Raw genomic sequence first — 20,495 nt, 5'->3', positions numbered from 1 at the left:
TCTGCCAATCAGGCCCGGTTAAGCTGCCTGTAGCTGAGCACCCAAAATCATTAGTCTCGGTTGTAAAATCTGGCTTCTGCATTTTAATTTTCCAGCTTTTAGTCACACTGTGCAGCAAAGAGGGAGGATGTAGCTTGTGGTAGGCTCTCCTCAAGGCTGAGATTGGGGCCCTGTTGTGCTAGGCACTGTACAGACACATCATAAGACACAGTCCCCCTCCCGAAGAGCTTGCATTCTGCCTATACAAGGTGGACAAAGGGTGGGCAGGAAACGGAAGCACAGTGAGGTGAAATGACTTGCCTGAGATCAATGATGGAGCCAGAAATGGAACCCAGGTCTCCTGAGTCACAGTCCAGTGCCCACTGGTGATGTTATTTAGTTACCGTTTGTATGGTACTTTAAAGATGTAAAATGGTCAGTTCCTAGCGCTGGCACCAGGATTAAATATTTATATAAGTGCTACGTGTTCTCTACTATTGCTGAGTGTGCTGAGGCTATCAGAAATGTAGGGAGGCTTGTACAGACAGCGTCTCTGCCACTTGCCCTCACATAGCTCTGTCCTACCTTATCAAAGGGTGTATTTAAGGTTTGCCATGTCTCTGCTTCAACGCATCTCCAGTTACATAAAGTGAAACTCAGGCCTACAGTTCAAGGGATCTGTGCCAGCAGATCACTGAGTTTGCTAAAGGAAAGTGAAGGCAGGGGCAGCCTCTCAGTCTGAGCAAGCCTGAGTGACTGAATCAGAAAGGTTTCAGAGTAACAGCTGTGTTAGTCTGTATTCGCAAAAAGAAAAGGAGGACTTGTGGCACCTTAGAGACTAACCAATTTATTTGAGCATAAGCTTTCGTGAGCTACAGCTCACTAATGCCAAACAGGCTGCTGCATATGAACTCCATACACCCCCTCAAAAACCTGGTGTGAAACCTATCCTAGCCATGGCTTAATGCTGCCTGGTGCCACAAGTCCTCCTGTTCTTTTTGCGGATACAGACTAATACGGCTGCTACTCTGAAACCTGGCAAGTTTTAGGTCCATATGGTGCTGGTTGACACTGAAATGCTAGTGCCCAGTGAGGGCAGTTGTCATTTTACAATCAGAGTAATTTTTGCAGCACCCTTTGTCCCTCAGGTTCAGTGCTGCTGTGATCAGCTCAGGGTTGCTTTCTCCCTGTGTCTGGGTGCTGCATAGAGCTGGGTACCTCTGTGTCCTGGGGCTGGGTGTCTGGATCTGCCTTGGTCCCTTAGGTGTGGTTTCTGGAATAGCTGTGCAGCTCCCAGCTGCTCTTCCTACCTGGTGAAGCAATGTGGGTAGGTGGGCTCCAAGGCACAGGTTCACTTGGGGGCAGGGAGATGCCTGATCGCCATGGCATGTTTGAAGCTAGCAGTTTGGGAGGTGGGAGCTGCACCTGTAAAGTGAATGGAGCTGGAGGGCATTTGACAAGTTATGTAAGGGGGCCAGGTGATTCTGGGAAACAGAGGCCAAGTTGGGGGCAGGCAATTTAAGGTTAGATGGAAGGAGGCAGATGTTCAGGGAGAGGCAGTTTGGAGAATAGGTAGGTAGGGGACAAATGTTAAAAAAGGGATAGTTTTGGGTTGGGGAGGGTGGATACAAGTGGGGCAGCTTGGGGAACCGGTAAGGGACGCAGATAACAAAGGAACAGATACCAGGGTGTGTATGGTGGGGTAGAATCCAGGGAAAAGGGACAGAGGCAGGACAGTTAATGAGCTTCAAAGTTCTCTGTCTCTGTATTCATCCCCCTTCAATTAATTTAAAATTGTCCTTGATCTCTGTGTGTGGAGGAGTGATGTGATGCCTGTATTTTATCAAGGGGCTCTGGCTCACGCAAACATTTCCCTCTTAGTTTGTGCAGTACTCCGTTTCCCAGGAGGACTGGGAAATCTGTATTTTGTTTAAATGGAAAAATGATGTTTTCTCACAACAGGAACCAAGCTGGGCAGCAGCACCACTCAGCTAACAAATTGAGAGAAAGCAGCCGCAAGTGTCCATGTGTTGCTTCCAAGAAATACTCAGAGTGTGTTGATTCAATCCAGGGTGTGTCACTGTACATGGGGAAGAAGGGATGGAGACTTTGCAGTAGGTTCAAATCTTCCCCCAGGACATTCCTCTCCTCCCCTCCCCCAATGACCTCCGCCTTGGTGCAGTCTGGCCCATTCTAAAGGCAAATCAGTAACTTGCCATTTCTGGCAGGATGATTGAGCAGCATCCTGAGAAGTGTGTGTATCCATCTGAGGCAGAGATATCCACCAACCCTTCAATTTTAACAAGGGTGGTGGAATCTGTATAGAAGTGCAGCTGGCTGGTGGGACAATTGGTAAGGCTCAAGCTAGTGGGAGAGAGTGGAGTTGTGAGAGGTCTGTGATCCGATGAAGTGAGCTATAGCTCATGAAAGCTTATGCTCAAATAAATTGGTAAATGCCACAAGTCCTCATTTTCTTTTTGCGAATACAGACTAACACGGCTGCTACTCTGAAACCTGAAGCTACTGTAGACACCCAAGCAGGCTGCTGCCTTGCTTGACCTTAGATGCAGCACCTCAGTGTGTGCTGGCTGCTTTTCAGGACATAAACCAAGACAGGCTCTTGTCCCAAAGAGTTTCTAACCTACACAGAATGGATAGAACAACACTTCTTATGTTCTTCCATCTGTTTTTCCACAGGCTCATTTGTCCATTTTCCTGGCCCAATTATTACCCTTAGGTAACAGATTTTCTTTTTGTTCTGCCTCGTCCCAACCTGCCTCACCCTTCCCCCACCTTCTTTACATCTAGAAGGTTTGGAGTTCATCTTCTCTGTGGACACTGCCTCTTAAAGAGTCTTTCCCCTGCCTTCCCCCTGGGAGTGGAGGCTGTGGGCAGCATATCTGTGGTGGGAAGAGATAGTGTACTGTGAACTGAAGAGTGCGGGTACCAGGTGTTATGTGGGTGGCTCGCCACTAACTGCCTTTCAAGCCTGGTGTGGGAGCTCACGAGGGAGGCACCCTGCCTGCAGAAGTGACTGGGGCAGTCTGGGGTGGGGTGGGAGCTCGCTGGGGCAATCAGGGAGCCAATGGGAGCTCACTGGGGAGGGACCCCGCCTGCAGAAGTAGCAGGGGCAGTTGGGGAGCTCACTGGGGAGGAAGTTGGAACCCTGCCTGCAGAAATGGCAGGTGAAGTTAAGGGCCCTGTGGGGAGCTGGCTGGGGAGAGACCCTGCCTCCAGAAATGGCTGGGGTGGTTTGGGACTGTGTTGGAGCTGGCTGGGGCGGGACTCTGCCTGCAAAAGTGGCTGGGGCAGACTGGGTTGGGGTGGAGTGGAGCCGTGTGGGAGCTCGCTGGGGAGGGACCCCGCCTGCAGAAGTGGCTGGGGCAATCTGGGGTGGTGTGGGAGCTCGCTGGGAGGGACGTGCCTTCAGAAGTGGCTGGGGTCGTGTGGAAGCTCGCTGGGGAGGGGCCCTGCTTGCAGAAGTGGCTGGGGCAGTCTGGGGCTGTGTGGGAATTCGCTGGGGCTGTGTGGGAGCTCTTGGGGAGGGACCCCGCTTGCAGAAGTGGCTGGGGCAGTCTGGGAGCTCTCTGGGGAGGGACCCCGCCTGCAGAAGTGGCTGGGGCAGCCTGGAGCGGTGTGGGAGCTCGCTGGGGAGGGGCCCCACCTGCAGAAGTGGCTGAGGCAGCCTGGCGACCTGTGGGAGCTCGCTGGGGAGGGACCCCGCCTGCAGAAGTGGCTGGGGCAGCCTGGGGCGCTGTGGGAGCTCGCTGGGGAGGGACCCCGCCTGCAGAAGTGGCTGGGGCAGCGTGGGGCGCTGTGGGAGCTCGCTGGGGAGGGACCCCGCCTGCAGAAGTGGCTGGGGCAGCCTGGGGCGCTGTGGGAGCTCGCTGGGGAGGGACCCCGCCTGCAGAAGTGGCTGGGGCAGCCTGGGGCGCTGTGGGAGCTCGCTGGGGAGGGGCCCCGCCTGCAGAAGTGGCTGGGGCAGCCTGGGGCGCTGTGGGAGCTCGCTGGGGAGGGACCCCGCCTGCAGAAGTGGCTGGGGCAGCCTGGGGCGCTGTGGGAGCTCGCTGGGGAGGGACCCCGCCTGCAGAAGTGGCTGGGGCAGCCTGGGGCGCTGTGGGAGCTCGCTGGGGAGGGGCCCCGCCTGCAGAAGTGGCTGGGGCAGCCTGGGGCGCTGTGGGAGCTCGCTGGGGAGGGACCCCGCCTGCAGAAGTGGCTGGGGCAGCGTGGGGCGCTGTGGGAGCTCGCTGGGGAGGGACCCCGCCTGCAGAAGTGGCTGGGGCAGCCTGGGGCGCTGTGGGAGCTCGCTGGGGAGGGACCCCGCCTGCAGAAGTGGCTGGGGCAGCCTGGGGCGCTGTGGGAGCTCGCTGGGGAGGGACCCCGCCTGCAGAAGTGGCTGGGGCAGCCTGGGGCGCTGTGGGAGCTCGCTGGGGAGGGACCCCGCCTGCAGAAGTGGCTGGGGCAGCCTGGGGCGGAGTGGGAGCTCGCTGGGGAGGGACCCCGCCTGCAGAAGTGGCTGGGGCAGCCTGGGGCGCTGTGGGAGCTCGCTGGGGCGGGACCCCGCCTGCAGAAGTGGCTGGGGCAGCCTGGGGCGGAGTGGGAGCTCGCTGGGGAGGGATCCTGCCTGCAGAAGTGGCTGGGGCAGCCTGGGGCAGTCTGGGAGCTCGCTGGGGAGGGACCCCGCCTGCAGAAGTGGCTGGGGCAGCCTGGGGCGCTGTGGGAGGTCGCTGGGGCGAGACCCCGCCTGCAGAAGTTCCTTTAACACGGATCTTTCTTGCGCGCACCGCGGCGCCTGCTCCGCCCCTCGCTCGGCAAAGCTCTTGGCTGTTCTGCACTCGCAGCGTTACCCGCCTCCTCCGTCCTCGCTCCCTAAACTCACTCTCGGGCTGCAGCCCTGCCAGTAGCCGCCGCTTGGCTGCCATCCCCGCTTGCGTGGGGCTGGGCTCTGGGGCGCAGCGCCCTACCCCGCCATGGCGAGCGCAGCCGGGCTGAAGCTGGTGGCTCAGGAGGTGCTGGCTGCCCTTGGGAAGCCCCCGGGGCTCCGGGGCGCTCAGCGGGTCAGGTAAAGCCGGGGGGGGGCAGAGGCCCAGGGATGGAGGGAGGGGAGTTGCCAAAGGAGTGGGGGAGGGAAGGAGTCGTTCAGGGCTAGCGGGGGAGGCAGGTGCCTGAGGGGGGCTCATGGGGGACAGGAGAGGTGGCAGTTGGGGGTGTTCTGGGCAGTGACGGGGACCCCGGCAGCTTGGGCAGAGAGAGCGGTGAAGAAGATGCCCACGGTTTGGGAAGGGTAGCGGGCAGGTGCAGGGGGGTGATGTAGTTGGGCAGGTTGCCTGGAGAAGGGCAGTTTGGAGGTAGGTGGGGGGCATGCGCTAATTGGGGTAGGAAGAAGATGGTGCAGATGCCAGGGGAGGGGTGCGAAGAACAGCTAATTTGCTGCCCAAGTTCTCCTGCTCTGTATTTCAGCCCTCAGCCCTCTTTGATTCTTCTAACTCAGTGGTTCTCAACCTGTTTGATACCAGGGACCAGCTTGCTGCCTTCCTAAACTGTCAGGGAGAGCTCAGGGACCGGCACCCTGAGAAACGCGGCTCCAGCTCACCCTGTGTCCCCAGAGCAGTGTGTGGTGGTCAGTCCCTTGAACAGTTCCCTACAACTTGGGAGCCCCATGGCGGGGCTGGAGGCCATGCGTACAGTGGGGAAGGGGCGCTTGTAAGGAGTCACAGACCTGGCTTTTTTTTTTTTTTTTTTCTAAATTGAGTTGGGTCTGTGAGGGGCCCACTTCACGTTCTGCTTTACCAAACTTGCATGCATCCGATGAAGTGAGCTGTAGCTCATGAAAGCTGATGCTCAAATACATTTGTTAGTCTCTACGGTACCACAAGTCCTCCTTTTCTTTTTACCAAACTTGCTACCCTCTGTTTATGCTAGACCCTGTCCCCCACCCACACTTTTTTCAGATCCCTTTAAGCACTGGCTGGAGGCTGTGACTTTGGGCGCAGGGGAATTCACAGGGAGCAAGAGCATCTCAGGGCAATCTCCTGCCCCAGATCCAATCTTTCCTTCCCCATCGTGTATTCTTGGTGACGATCAAGTGAAAACCTCTCAAGTGGCTCCTCCAGCTCCTTCTGTGTTACTGATCCCAGCACTTGATTTTGCTTGACTCTGTTGCTGCTCCTTGCTATTCAACAGGAGCCCCCTGGGGTGCAGCATGGGACCTAGATGGAAGTGACCTTACAATGTGTGGATCCCCAAGCTATATGGGGTGTTGGGTGGTGAGTTGGTCCTGTACAGTTGCCTGGGAGATGAAGCTACTGTATTACGGATCTGGAAATGGTTCTTTGTCTTGCTTGGTCTTAAAGCTGGCTCTAGGGTAGGTGGTGGGAAAGGGCAGGTAGCTACGGTCATGGAGCTTTCAAATCCCACCTGCCCTACAGGAAGGGAGTGGCTTTTTCATGAACTCAGTTGAATTCCTGGCAGTGCAGTTGAAATTAAGGTTCATCCCAGCAGCAAATGGGAAGAAATACCCCTTTTCTTTTTCACTGTATCATTTCTACCTGTTCTTTTATAACAAGAGATAGGGGCCAGGAGGGAAGTGTTCGTCTGTGGCTCAGAGACCAGGCTGGGGTTGGGAGTGCCTTCAATGGCAACAAAACCTGACAAACTGTTCTCATGAAATTACAGCTGCCTCTGCATGGGGAGATAGGTCCCCTTGTGGTCTGGAATCCAACCCAGGACTGTAATTATAAGGGCAGGTTTGGGTTCAAGGGCGGCTTTGGGTGTCTTACTGAAACCCTTCAGAGCAGATTTGTTGTGGGGAAGGGAGGGGGCAATGGAAACTTTAAGCCAAAATTCTACCAGAATTTAGAATGTGAAGGCTCCATTAAAGCTCAGGAAACTTCCAAGTCCTAGATGCGTAGATTACTTCTTCCATCTCTACAATATGTTTCACCCTCGAGGTGGCTGCAAGAGGTTGTAGAGAGTTTAGATTATGAGTGTTTTGGGGGGAGAGGAATACTGAAAATACCGGAGAGGGAGAGGAATTATTTAAGCTCAGTACCAATGTGGACACACAAACAAATGGATATAAACTGGCCACCAGGAAGTTTAGACTTGAAATTAGACAAAGGTTTCTAACTACCAGAGAAGTGAAGTTCTGGAACAGCCTTCCAAGGGAAGCAGTGGGGGCAAAAGATCTATCTGGCTTTAAGATTAAACTCGATAAGTTTATGGAGGAGATGGTATGATGGGATAACATGATTTTGGTAATTAATTGATCTTTAAATATTCATGGTAAATAGGCCTGTGATGGGATGTTAGGTGGGGTGGGATCTGAGTTACCCAGGAAAGAATTTTCTGTAGTATCCGGCAGGTGAATCTTGCCCATATGCTTGGGGTTTACCTGATCACCATATTTGGGGTCGGGAAGGAATTTTCCTCCAGTGCAGATTGGAAGAGGCCTTGGAGGTTTTTCACCTTCCTCTGTAGCATGGGGCACGGGTCACGTGCTGGAGGATTCTCTACTCCTTGAAGTCTTTAAACCACAATTTGAGGACTTCAATAGCTCAGACATAGGTGAAGTTTTTCGCAGGAGTGGGTGGGTGAGATTCTGTGGCCTGCGTTGTGCAGGAGGTCAGACTAGATGATCATAATGGTCCCTTCTGACCTTAGTATCTATGTCTATGTCTATAAAGCCAGAAGGGACCACTAGGATCCCAGAGTCTGATCTCTTGTATAACACAGGCCATAGGATTGCCCTAAATTAATTCCTGTTTGCACTGGAGAATATCTTTAAGAAGAATATCCATTCTTGGTTTAAAAATCCTCTAGTTCAAAACTAGTTTCTGGGAAGTAAAACTCAAGATGAGTTTGTCTGAAATGTCTGACTTTAAGAGTGGGGAAGATATGAGGAAACAGCAGAACGGGGCGAATTTTCCTGCCCATCCCCACCCTGCGAAAAATTGCAATTTAGGTACATTAGAGCCTCAGTCATGAGCTGCTATGACGGGGGGGGGGAAGGAGTCTCCCCACAGCAGGTGGAAACTGGGTTGGGGAGGAGTTCATGAGCTTTCCCCATTGTGCGCTTGGCCTTCAGGAGGTACCCAGACAGGCAGAGGGGAGGATGCCAGACAGGGGAATAATGACCTTTGTGGTTGTGTAGCCAGAGCCCTCTCATGTGCTCACATGGGGGGGCCGAGGGTGACGTAAATGCATTGCTTCCCCAGGGCCCATGCACACTGCATCAAGTCCGTTTCCCTTTCTGTGGTAATTTCTCCAGGGGACAATATTAGAGGTCAAGAGAGAAGGCTACTTATCTTGAATCAACAGGTGTAGAGAGGTGGCTGAGGCTGTGCAGAGATAAATATATGCAGCTCCTCCTCATCTCCGAGAGTGCCTCTGTATGCACCATGCTTTTCACCTGTTCCCACCAGGGCGGAGAACTTTCAGATTTAGCTGCCCTGCTCCTGCAGGAGGAAAAGTGGGGCCTTTTCTTTACTTGATGCAGACATCGAACAAACATCCCTAAGTCTCTGATACATCTGTGCTCTGTGCTGACAGCAGAGTCTGTTCTGACCATCCTCTTTGCCGGATCCGCTGTTGAGTTTGGCTCCTTATCTGACACCAGAAACTGTTCTGGTACCAGAATTTGTTGCTTAGGCAACGTATGTGCTTTCAGGGAGAGTGCTTTCATTTGGCAGCCCACTCTGCTCTCCTGGCTCTCAGATTCCTTTGCTCCGCTAGGGAACAGCCATAGCGGATCAGATCTGCAGTCTGTCCATTCGCGTCTCCTGCCCTGACAGAAGCCAGGGGAAGGTGATAGGAACACTTCCTGCCAAAACTTATGCCTTTCTTTTCACCTCTTCCCTGTGGAAATGTTCTTTCAGAGTGCATGGTGCACTCACCATTGGCCAGAGGGCATAGAGACTGAATGTGTAATTTCCGTGTGGCATTAGTGATGATTAATACTTTGCATGTCGGTTCCCTCCATCCTATAATCTCAAAGCATTTCCTAAGCTCTATGTGATCCATACAGCTCCCTGAGAGATAGGCAACTAGTACTGTTCCCATTTTACAGATGTGAAAATGACACTTCCGGGATCACAAAGCAATTTGTGGGCCTGGGCAATGCTGGGAACAGAACCCCGACTTTCTGGCTGTCAATCTTCAGCCCCGAGGTTGTCCTTCCTATTCAATACACTTATAGTGTTTTTACATCTTCAGATGTCAAACAGTCCATCCCCAAACATGCCGATGAGGTAGGTGACTAAGTACTGTCTCAATTTCACAGATGGAAAAACTAGACTGTCTAGTTCAGGGCCACACAGTAACTTGGTATCAGAGCCAGGATTAGGTCTCGGGAGTTGCTAGTCCTCAGTCCCATACTCAGTCCTTGTACCAGTGGTGCCCAACCTTCTTCGGTCCAGAATTGTGGAAAAGATCAATCAGTGACCCAAATGCATGCTGCCTCCTTGGCAATCAACATTTTTATAGAGTGGCCCAAGCTCAAGAGTGATTGTTCTCTTTATTGATTTTTTCATTGCTTAAACAAGGTTGTTTACTCTCCGAGACGTATTTACCTCCTCCACGCCCTTTCAGTTTCCTAACTCTATACCCATAATGTTATAAAAGTTGCCATGACTTTCTGAGGATCGTTGCCTGTCCTTAACATCCAAGCTCTATGCAACAATTAAAAAAGAGAGGGCCAAATTCAGCCTACACTGAAATCTGTGGTGTTACAGTTGCTTGCACAGGTCTGTATTTGGACTAGAGGGTTTCCTGTCCAGTCTTATGGGGAGAGCTGGGGGAGAAGGAATGAACATGCTACAATGATAAGATAACAAACTTTATCACCTTGGGTTCCTCTGTTCTCTAGTGGAGTCCTTGTGCTGTGAGGAAAGTTCCATTCTTTGTAGAAAGACGGATGCTTAGAAGGACTCCAGATACATGAGCTGGGTATAAATCCCTTTTGTGTCTCTCTAATGGGCAGATTGGTAACTCTTTCCCTCCTTGGCCGCAAGCTGTTGGGGAAGATCTATATGTATAATCCTTGGTCATTTTTAGGGAGGCTGGGAGCTACCAGGAATACAGTCTACTAACTTACCACGTTTGTTTTGTCTCTTTCAATGTCAGCATCCCATGCAATATGAGAGCTACCAGGATTCTATGTTATACAGAGGATTCTGTATCAGCTTCATAAGGCATGAAAACAAATGGGGTCTTCTTCCCCCCCCTCCCTTTCCTTTCCTACTGCTTTCATTTCAGCTTTAGCCAGGCACAGAGAGGCTAAAACATGCAGTGCTTGTGGGCAGCTGGATTAAGATAGATGTGTCCTCTATTTAGTGGTAAGCAAAGATTCAGGAAGTCCTGGTTTCTGATCCCAGGTGCGACTCTGACACCTTGAGCAAGTCATGTGGGCCAATGTTGGAAAAGTGATAGTGATTTGGAGTGCTTCAGTTTTTGGGTGCCCAACACATGATAACTTGGCCTTAATTTCAGGGCTGCTGAGTTTAAATTTGAGATGTGGGTGCTCAGCCCTTCTGCAAATCGAACTTGAGGTGTCTCGAGTTGGGCACCTAAAATAAGTAGCCTCTTTTGAAAATGTTGGGCATACCCCCTCTGCATCCTCAGTTTCCTTCTCTGCAGAATGGGGCTAATCCCTCCGAAGGTTGTTGACAGGACGCATGAATGTTTGTGAAGCACTTGGAAGATGAAATGAGCTACATGGATATGAGCCAGGAGAACAGTGTGCTCAGTTGTTAGACACTTGGAGGAAGTGGAGACAGAATTTGATCCTGCATCTAGCTCTTCAAAATACAAAATTATTGCAACTGCCCTATGTTCTCAGGCTCTGGGCATACCTGACAGACTGTCTTTTAGCAAGTGCAACATTCCAGGAGGATTTCCTTGTGATAATCTGGTCATCTTTCACCACTCCTGTTTGGTAGGGGAAAGTTGCTGCCATAAAGACTTGGGGCCAGATCCTCTTGTGGTTTAAATTATCTATGGTGGCTTTCACCAAGTGAGGGTCTGGCCCTTAAACGCCCCATGAGAGAGTTTATCAAGCCAACAAGAGGGGCTCTTGTAGATTCCCAAACCGATTAATGCCATGGAGAAAATTCTCAAGCACGCAGGGTGACGTTCTGGACATTCTGGTGGGACCAAGGTTTGCCTTGCAGAACTGGAGAAACGGCGAAAGTGGATAGAAGGGTAAGAACATAAAGCCCGAACTTTTTAACCCCTCCTGAAGGAGGCAGTGTGCCAAATGATGGGGCAGGGCCAGCACATCGCCCTTTAATAGGCAACGGGGCAGCCAGTACGAACAGTATTTAAAAGAAGATAGACTAACCACTTACAGGCAGGGGAACGCTTTTGTGGGGTGTGACTTGGCAGGAGGGACTGGATTGGGCGGGTTTCCTCACCACCTCTCCTTTCTTCAGCTTCTCTTTGTTTCTTTTGAGCCACATGATGCTGGAGTATGTGCCAGGCCGTTCTCCCTCCCCAGTTAAGAGCTCTTCCCTCAGGCCCAGTCCCCGTGGGGAAACTGCAAAGGAGATGGAATGCTTGGTGGCGTCACACGCTTTTCAGACCTGATCCTGGGAGGTGCTGAGCCTCAATTCCCGGTGTCTTCAACAGAGTTGCGGGCGCTCGGCAGGGGACTCTTGTATAACCTGTCCAGCAGTGGCTGCCTGATCATGCCAGTCTCTCCTTTCCATCTAAATCTCTGCAAGTGAATGCTGTGCGTAGGCAAGAAGCGGGCACTCCCAGAACAACAGAAGTCAAGAAGAAAATGAAGCCATTAGGATCAAGTTCTGCTCCCACTAAAGCCCATGATCACTTTGCCCTTTACCGCAGTGGGTGGGACTAAGGTTTGGTTTTCAAAACTAAAGTCCTGTATCAACCGAACACCTCAGTGCAAGCTTCTCTACATTGCCTCCCTGTGTTCCTCGAGCCTGGCCTGGAGGGACCTCTGCTAAAGTGAGAGTGGGCCATAAAAGTGCCTAGATGGATGGAGTTCAGCCCAGTCAGTCCTTTGTCAGTCTAATAACAGTGCTGATGCTAGGATCGCTTTGCTCCTAGCAGCTGGATTATTTACTTGAGGCTGCTGAGCTGCGATCCGGTGATAAAGACTTTTGAGCAGCCAGTGACCTGCTCTTTAGTTGAAGCAGTGGTCTAGCCGTGAAATACTGTAGCAGTTTCTCCTGTTTATCTGAAGAGGGGCACCCTGGCTTCCTTGACTGAGGGAGAATTTTTCTAGGAAATAAAAGCTCCCTATAAAACCACCTCTCTCCTGCAGCTCACTCTGTTTTTCTCTCACTCCTAGTTTATTTACATGCCCTGCCTCCCCGTTTCCAAACAATAAAAGTTAATACTAATGTTGGCCTATCTTTATCCCCTTCCATTTGCTCCCTTCTCTCTCACACTCCCTCACACCTTCCATGCTCCTCTCGTTATGTCCCGGGTATAAAAGTCAGCTGTATGGAGTAGTGTGAGCATATCAGAGGCCCGAACTTGCCCCTCAATGTTTTAGGTTAGAAATGGGCTGGGGGGAGGTGGTTTTCTTTTTTTCCCAGAGGCAGGAGAATACCTCTATACCAGTGAAAGACAAATACTGGGCAGAATATTGCTTTTGCGATGCCCCATGATTCAAACAATGGAAATCTGAGCTCTGTCTGATCTATTTTCCTCCCCAAGAAGAAGTCTCATTAAAGACATTGGTCTCCTTAAGTTTTACAAGGAATCTGTATGCATGCCTCACAGTCCCATAAGCTGATGAACCCATTGACTATTAACCCCTTCTCTCCTGATTTTTCTTTCATTCAGGAAGGGGGTGGGCTGGGATTGGGGGGGTGGGGCGGAAGATGGGAAAGGAGGAACGGAGGAATCAGGCTAGCTGGAGTGGCCAAGTGAAGATTGCAAGCCCTGTGGAGCTGGGTTGGCCAGCCCAGAAGAATTGTTGTGGCTGAGTGCTGGTCAGTGGTGGGGTGGGGAGAAGGGCTGCGGAGTTGGCTCAAAGGATCTGTAAGGGTTACAGCTTGATGGTGGTGTTACAACCCTTTGATCAAGAAAGGTGTTCTGGTTGTCAGTGGTGTACTGCACGGGAAGGGTTAAAATCATCACAAGTACTTCTTGTTTCACTGCTCTGGCCCTGTTGCCCTCCCACTCTCCAAGAACCATTTCCTCTCTTCTTCAGTATCAAGTTCAAGCTCCTCATTCTCCCTTTCAGTGTTCTCCACAGCCCACTACTGCTTAGGTTTTGTTTCCTCCTACAGCTGGGCATCCCATCCTATATTCCTCCTCCAGGCCCTCCTGTTCCCCTGCTTTCGTGCTACCCTATGCTTGCAGCAGCATTCCTCTCTGTCTTTACAGCCAGCTGCTTTGGCTCTGCCTTCCCTCCTGATCTCTCTGCTGAGAAGATCAGCAACTCCTGCTCTTTGTTGTTGCTAGCTACAAGACTATATATGTCCTTTGGGGCCTGTCACTCCTCTCCCTGAGCTTGTTGACATCTGTGGTGTTATAAACACAGATCATAATGTGAGGTTGCCACTTTTTTGTGGCCTCCCTTTGTTTGATTCCCCGCACAAAGTTTTTAATCTGCCTAATTAAAACCTTCTGTCCTTTTAATCCTCTTGAGAGAGAGATGCTATGTCTTTATCTGGCTTTATTTTAGCCCTCTTTGTCTCTCTTTTATCAGTTTTTACCTCTTATAATTAATCCAACATAAGGGGATTCTCCTACAAACTCTTGGTTTTTGTTCCAGAACTTCAGGGCAATTTCTACCTTTTCATTTCCCAGGCAACTCAGTAGTGATAGATCTTCCCTCTGCTTTGCACAGGAAAAGGCAGAGGGCATTAACTGTCCAAAGTGAACAGCAGCGTTTTGAGAGAGGTTGCGTATCAGATGAAATATCTGCAGCGCAAAGAACATTGGGGCTGGTCCAATGGCTTAGGATTAGCACAGTGTCCTGCCCTGGGGGAAACCACCGTTTAGATTTCAAGCTCTAAGCAAGCAGGGCTAGGCATGCCATGGCTAGAAGTGGATCATCCTGTGGAGTTGGGATGGGTTATGTAAGGGAGTCTCGCTGCCGGGAGGTCCCTCCCAGGCCTATCTCTACATTTTCAAGAGTATCCTCTTAATTTTTGGACACTTCTGTCTTGAGACACCAAGGACCTGATTTTCAGTGGTGCTGAGTGCCCCAGCTCCCGTTGGTTTTGGCTGGAGCTGTGCATGCGTGCTGGTGGGTGTACCCAGCCTAGCTTTGCTCTAGCTCACTCCAATAACAGAAGCAGTGAAGCTGTGGGAGCAGGGGCTGCACAAGCCTGCCTGGGACCCTGGCTATGTATTAACAGCAGCAAGAGCTAGCTGCTTGGTTTGAGCTAGTGAAGTCGGAGCTAGCTTGCATACATCTAGGCGTGCTGCGGTCACACCTCTGATGGCAGTGTAGGTATCCCCCAACTCTGAAAATCACGCATATAGAGATGGGCAGTCAGACATGGAGGCGACATAAAACCCATGAAAGAAGAACAGGAGGACTCGTGGCACCTTAGAGACTAACAAATTTATTTGAGCCTAAGCTTTCGTGAGCTACAGCCCACTTCATCGGATGCATTCAGTGTCATAAAACCCATGGTTGCTTTTGGCTGAAGGAGCTCCATTGATTGGCTCTGGGGGAAACTGGGTCCAGGGGTTTTTACTAGAGGGAAGTTTACTGTGACAGGGACCTAGCAAGTAAGTTGGAAACTGAGGGTAGGGTATGTGTCCATCTTAGACGCTTTTATAGCTCCAATTGCTGTAATATCCAGGTACATTTTAATGACTAGGGAGGACACAACCTACTGTGATGTTTACTTGTAAGGGGATGGGGAGAAGGACCTTTCCCTGTAACTCTGACCCATCCCTCTCCCCTCTGTCTCTGGAGGGTGGAAAGTATCTTTATTGCCTCAAAAGCTATCCAGAGTCTGGTTCCAGGTCAGCTGGGAGGAATGCATTAAACAAGCTCCGGCTGTTGTATCAGAGCAATAAAAACTGTGGCCCACCTGGGCACCCGCACGCCTTCTGTACGGACAGTGCACAGCTGGCCTTCGGAACTCTTGTTCTGCGTTGACTGTGACAGATTGCAGGGGCCCGGCCTGCTCCCTGGTGAACATGCCCTCCTCTTCCACAGGTGCTCAGAGGAAGCTGCTTGAGAGACAGATGGTGGAGCTTGCCTACCCTGCCTGGAGCCCAGGAGGAGGCATTTCCTGTTACTTTAGCCTAGGTTAATTTGCGTTAATTCTGGCTATAAACATTGAGTCAGACCCTCAGCTGGTGTAAATCAGTACAGCTCTGTTCACTGGAATGGAACTGCTCCCATGTGCACCAGCTGAGGGCTTGGTGAGTTATCTGTTGAGGATACCTGCTTGTACCTGAATTATGCTGGGGCTGCGTCAGCCTGCCAACTGACACGGGTGTCTTGGTTTCAAATGACTGGGGAATTTAAGCTCTCAGACTGCTTGTTTTAAGGGATTCCGTCTTTGCCATGAAAGATTGAAAATGTAACTTTGTTCTGATGCTTTCTCTCCCCCCACCCCCTTTCTTGCACGCACAGTTAGCAGCCTCTCTATCTTCTCTTTCCTTCTGCTCACTCAGGTACTTCATTCTTTCAGGTAGAATTGAGAGCAAACATACTTGTCTGCACTCTGGTAAATCAGACTGAGTTCAGATCTTTGCTATGCCACAGACTTCTTGTGTGATCTTGGGCAAGTCACTTAGCCTCCCTGGGCCTCGGTTTCCCATCTGTAAAATGGGAACAGTGTCACAATTCAGGGCAACTGCACCTATATTCCCCCTCTATGGTCCACCCAGGGCACTCATGCTCAGGTTTCTGACTCTCTGCCATCACTTCTCTTGGGCAGAAACACGTGCCTCTCTCCCTCCAGATCAGGGTTTTTCCAGGCTGAACAGTCCACTGTCTACCCTGTGAATTCCCCATCAAGTCAGACTGCCTCAGCAGGCCTGCTTTGCCTTCTCCTTGGAGGCTATAAACAGCATCATTGCCCACCATATAAGTTACACAAAGCCCTTTCTAAGCAAGTACATTGGTTGTTAAGGTGAAAACAGCAAATAGAAAACATTACAAACAATGAAAGAACCCGCACATGTTCTGATAAGCTGAGCAGAGATCACCCCAGCCCCAACAAGGGCTCTGGCAGGTGACCAGACCTTCAGACCCCACCAGGGTTTTTTCCCTGTGGTCACAAGTTCATAACAGCTGTTAGCTCAGAACAAGCGCCCCCAGGAATAGGTCAAGTCCTTCCAACCTGTCTCAGAAAGGATTGGGGATTGCCTCCCTTGGATAGAAGGTGCTGTCTGTTTGCTGGATCCAGAAGCGGGCCCGGAGTCAGTTTAAACGTTGCTTATTGTTCGAAAAGTCCTTTTGTTGTCCGGTGGTCTCAAAAGAATCCTGTTTGAATCAGTATATGTGAACCTCTCTGGGTGGTGGGACCTCTTGCAAAGTGTTACAGCCTGAGTGAATTTGCTTAATCACCCCCACAACTGCACACACTGTTCTTAGTTTCTGGATGGGCTATGGTCACCCTCTCTCAGGGAAATACATACAATCCCTGGCCCACAATGATACATACACTTAATTCGATAAAGTTTGCCCAGGAAGTCTGTCACATACAGCACTTCCCTACCTCACAAAGATGTTGGGAGGACAAATACATTAGAGTGTGAGGTTCTCAGAAAGGATGTTAATGAGGGCGATAGAAGTACCATAGATAGATAGTTGTGGTCCAGTGCTCTAGTAGCCCTGTTGTACTATATGTAACACCGACAGACCCCGGTTGTCAGTGGGCGGGATAGAACCTCTGGAGCTTAGTGCATGAGCCTGTGCTTCATGAGCTAAAAGCCATAAGGCCGTTAGCTAAGGCTGTAGACCATACTCATTCATCTCTCTCTAAGTAGTCTCGGTGCCACTAGATGGGACAGAGCACCACACCCAGCAGGTGTGTGGGTTACATATATCCAAAACCACTCTAGTGACTAGACCTCTGTCTTGTTGGGATTGAGAGCCACATGACCTGTAAATCTTTTGTAGCTACATTATAGTGCAGTGAAGCCAATGTGAGTATAAGATGAATCCAAAAGAAGGAAAGGTAGTAGCCTAGGGAGTGCTGTGTGAGTTGAGTATCGCAAGGGAGACCTTACTGGTGACTGTCTGTCTCCCAGCCGTTGTTGATCTTCGTCTTTTCTTTTACAGTGCCCTGCACATAAATACGAACCCTGTCACACCAATAGCAACCAACAGCTACATCCAAGGGACCACAACCGTTCCACTGCTCACCAAAACTGTGGGTCAGTGCCTGGAGGAGACAGCCCATCGGTTTCCAGACCGCGAGGCCCTGGTGTTCTGTCGAGATGCGGTTCGGAAGACATTTGCCCAATTCATACAAGAAGTGAGTGGCCAACTTGTCTGTTACAGAGTCCAGTCCTTCAGCTCACCACCCTTGAGAATTTGCAATCCAGCCAAATCGCAGTATGAGCGGGTGGCTTGATCAACCCATCGGAGAAATGAAAAAAAGTGATTTCGTCCCGGGATTGAAAACAGAGCTTGGGCTGGTTTGGTTTGGATTCTGATCCTGGCTCTGAATACATAGCAAAGCTACGTGTTGATTTACCATCTGATGTGCGTGATAAGGTGTGTGTGTGTGCGTGCTTACCCTATCTTCATGAGCTGCTCTGTAAGGCATGAGAGCAAAGGGAGAGGGCAGTGCACAGAGGAAGTACTCATGCGTAATGCAGTAAATGCACGTTCTAGATTGCATTACTGCATTTAGGAAGTGGTTCTCTCTCTATCTGATTTTATCTTGGGCCAAGTCCTGAAGTCTAATTCAAATCCCATTGAAATCAGTGTGACTTGATTTTCAAAGGTACTGAGCATCTGTAGCTTCCTAGTTGTTACGCAAGTAAAATTCTCATTAAAATCAGTCAGAGTTTTGCCTGAGTAAAGACTACAGGACTTGGCCCTGTTTATAATAATATGTATGAATGGGCATTCTGAATATGCATACAATATTACATCTGTAAATGGGAAGGGAATTTCCACTAGATTTGCTGTATGATCCTAGATGTGATGGATGGTCTTGATAATCCAAGGTGTTCACGTGTTGCTTTTTATAGATTTGCTAGAGTTTTGTTAATTTACAAGAATAAACCCTGTTCGCAGAACTCACTAATTTTTAAAATATTTACTGACTCATCTGGAAAATACCCATTTCTTAAACAAAGAACCCTACAAAGAGATTTTATAAGCAGTTGTGTGGACTGAAATCCAGCTCATCTGGAAACACTAGAAGGAGAGAATGTCAGAAAGTTAATGAAACATTACTGAGGATGTTGGACAGTGTATGTCCAACCCCACCTGAAACGCATTTGCCATTATGCAAGATAAATGATGATCTTAATATAATGCCTGGGTTTTGACTCATGTGGATAGGGTTCAAACATGAGACGGGTCAGACTTCTCATTAAATTGCATTCTTAATCCAAATTATTTCAGAAGTAAGCAATAAGGCCCTTGTGATTAAAATTCACCCTGTACATGGATCCAGCAGCACTATATAAGTCCTATTTTGAGGGCCTATGTAGGAGTTACAGGGTGCATAGGCCTTGGCTGCACATGTCCAATATACCAGATTCCCAGCTGCCTTTGTACAGCTGAGTTTGTGCCTCACGTGCCATCAGTCACCGGATAAGTGTGGGTGATCTGTTCTTTGTAAGTCCACTAGGCATGGCTGTTTATAAAACGAACAGCGCCAAGCAATAAGCTGCCAGACTGTGCAGTAGTGCTTAATAACGCTTGATTTCAGTTTCCTAAACTGGGGCTAAAATGAAGCTCAGCTGCCTTCAAGTTAGCACGCAAGAGATTGAAATGCCCTGATGCACCCTGCGAGGTGGCCTCTCTCCTGATCTGGTGTCGTATGTGTTTTGCAGGTGGACCAGGCAGCAGCTGGACTTCTGGCTATTGGCTTGAAGAAGGGAGATCGGCTGGGCATGTGGGGTCCCAACAAGTATGAGTGGGTTCTAATGCAATTTGCAACAGCCCAGGCAGGAATCATCCTGGTAAGGAGACTTGTCTGTCTAGGTGCCTGGATCTTTTAGGGTGAGGGGGAGACAAAGGGGAAGCCTGGAGATCTTGGAGAAATTGAATAATGTGCTGGGTAAGGGAACTGAGGTGAAGAATGGGAGCAGATGTCATGCAAGGTCCATTCAGTCCTCGTTAGTCTGACCCTCCATTACCCAGAAAAGCAAAACATCAAGCTGGTGAGACCAGCTTCCCTGGGACATAATTTACAAGTGTTGATGGCATGAGGGAATGTATAGGGAGGCTATGCATTTTTATATCTATTCCTGGTGCCCCCAAATAACCAACCAGTATTAAAATCCCCCCTTAATACTTTCTGTGGTGCCTCTGGATGAAAATCCTTTGCAGAAAGTGACCATTTAAAAATATATATGCTAAGATGTCTGCCCCACCCACCCTTGAGATTCAGCTATCACTGATAGCACCATTAGGGCTTTGTCTTGTTTACATCATAAGACATGATGGGGCAAGGCCTGCAGTGTGTCTTCCTGGAAGTTTTGTACAGCATCACCCGCTGTGGTGGCACGCAAAAGATATAATGTTAGACAGGGTAGATAGATGGGTTTAACTTAGTGGGCTACCAAAAGTCTAAATTTGATGGCTCAGCTCAGCATTGGGGGCCAAAACTTCTTCTATGGTGTGCTATATGCGATAGTGAAGTTTTCACTCTTTGTGTTATCCAGAAAGGATTTTGGTTGTCCCTAGAAATGTGAATTACTATGGTGTAGTGGGCTGAGCATGAGCTAGGAGTCAGGGGGCCTGGATTTTATTTCCAGATTTGCTATTGACTTGTCATTTGACCTTGTGCGAGTCATTTTACTTCCAGGCCCTATATGTAAAAATGGGGATAAATGGGCTTCCCTGGTTAACATGAAATTTGGGTTGTTATCCTAATCCTGGTTGTCCTATACAAGGAAGAAGCTGCAAGTGTGTTTTCATTGAGGTTTTTTTTCCTCCAAAGCAAAGACGGGGTCTTTGAGGCGTTTTCAGAGCCTTGAATAATTCTCCTGTCTCTTCCCCATTCTAGGTGTCTGTGAACCCTGCATATCAGGCCCAGGAGCTGGAGTTTGTGATCAAGAAGGTACTGTAGGCCACTTACGGGTAACACCACTTGATTCTGTCCGCAAATGCTTTGAAACAGGGAGATGTTAAAGGCAGAGGGTAACCATGGGAACTGCACCGGCAACAGAACTTCTGATCAGGGAGGGCACTTGGGAAATGCAGGCAGCAGAAAAACATCTTTCTGGGGCAGCCTGTGTGAACAGGGCTGGTGTGGGCCATGTGGCCACGTATACAGGGGGCCCCACGGTGCAGCAGTTGGCCCTATTGAGTGTGAATGCCTAGAAGTAAATCTCCTCCATTATTGTTCCCTGTGTTACCCTCCCACCTGTTCCACAAA

The 20,495-nt window shown here is 50.0% G+C and overlaps 1 protein-coding gene across 1 annotated transcript in view; it reads left to right on the top strand.

The window, feature by feature from the left end:
- Window positions 1-4,843: 4,843 nt before the first annotated feature.
- ACSF2 (acyl-CoA synthetase family member 2) overlaps window positions 4,844-20,495 on the top strand; it is a 54,493-nt gene continuing 38,841 nt past the window's right edge. The window contains exons 1-4 of the mRNA XM_077833216.1: window positions 4,844-5,041; window positions 17,213-17,408; window positions 18,946-19,074; window positions 20,124-20,177. Coding sequence (XP_077689342.1) covers window positions 4,950-5,041; window positions 17,213-17,408; window positions 18,946-19,074; window positions 20,124-20,177 — 471 coding nt within the window. The 5' untranslated portion in view covers window positions 4,844-4,949. The remainder of the gene's footprint in view (window positions 5,042-17,212; window positions 17,409-18,945; window positions 19,075-20,123; window positions 20,178-20,495) is intronic.

The sequence above is a fragment of the Eretmochelys imbricata genome, chromosome 14, assembly GCF_965152235.1.
Source record: "Eretmochelys imbricata isolate rEreImb1 chromosome 14, rEreImb1.hap1, whole genome shotgun sequence".
Lineage (NCBI taxonomy): Eukaryota > Metazoa > Chordata > Testudines > Cheloniidae > Eretmochelys > Eretmochelys imbricata.
Note: the sequence above shows the minus strand (reverse complement) of the source record. Positions and strands in the feature narration are given on the sequence as shown.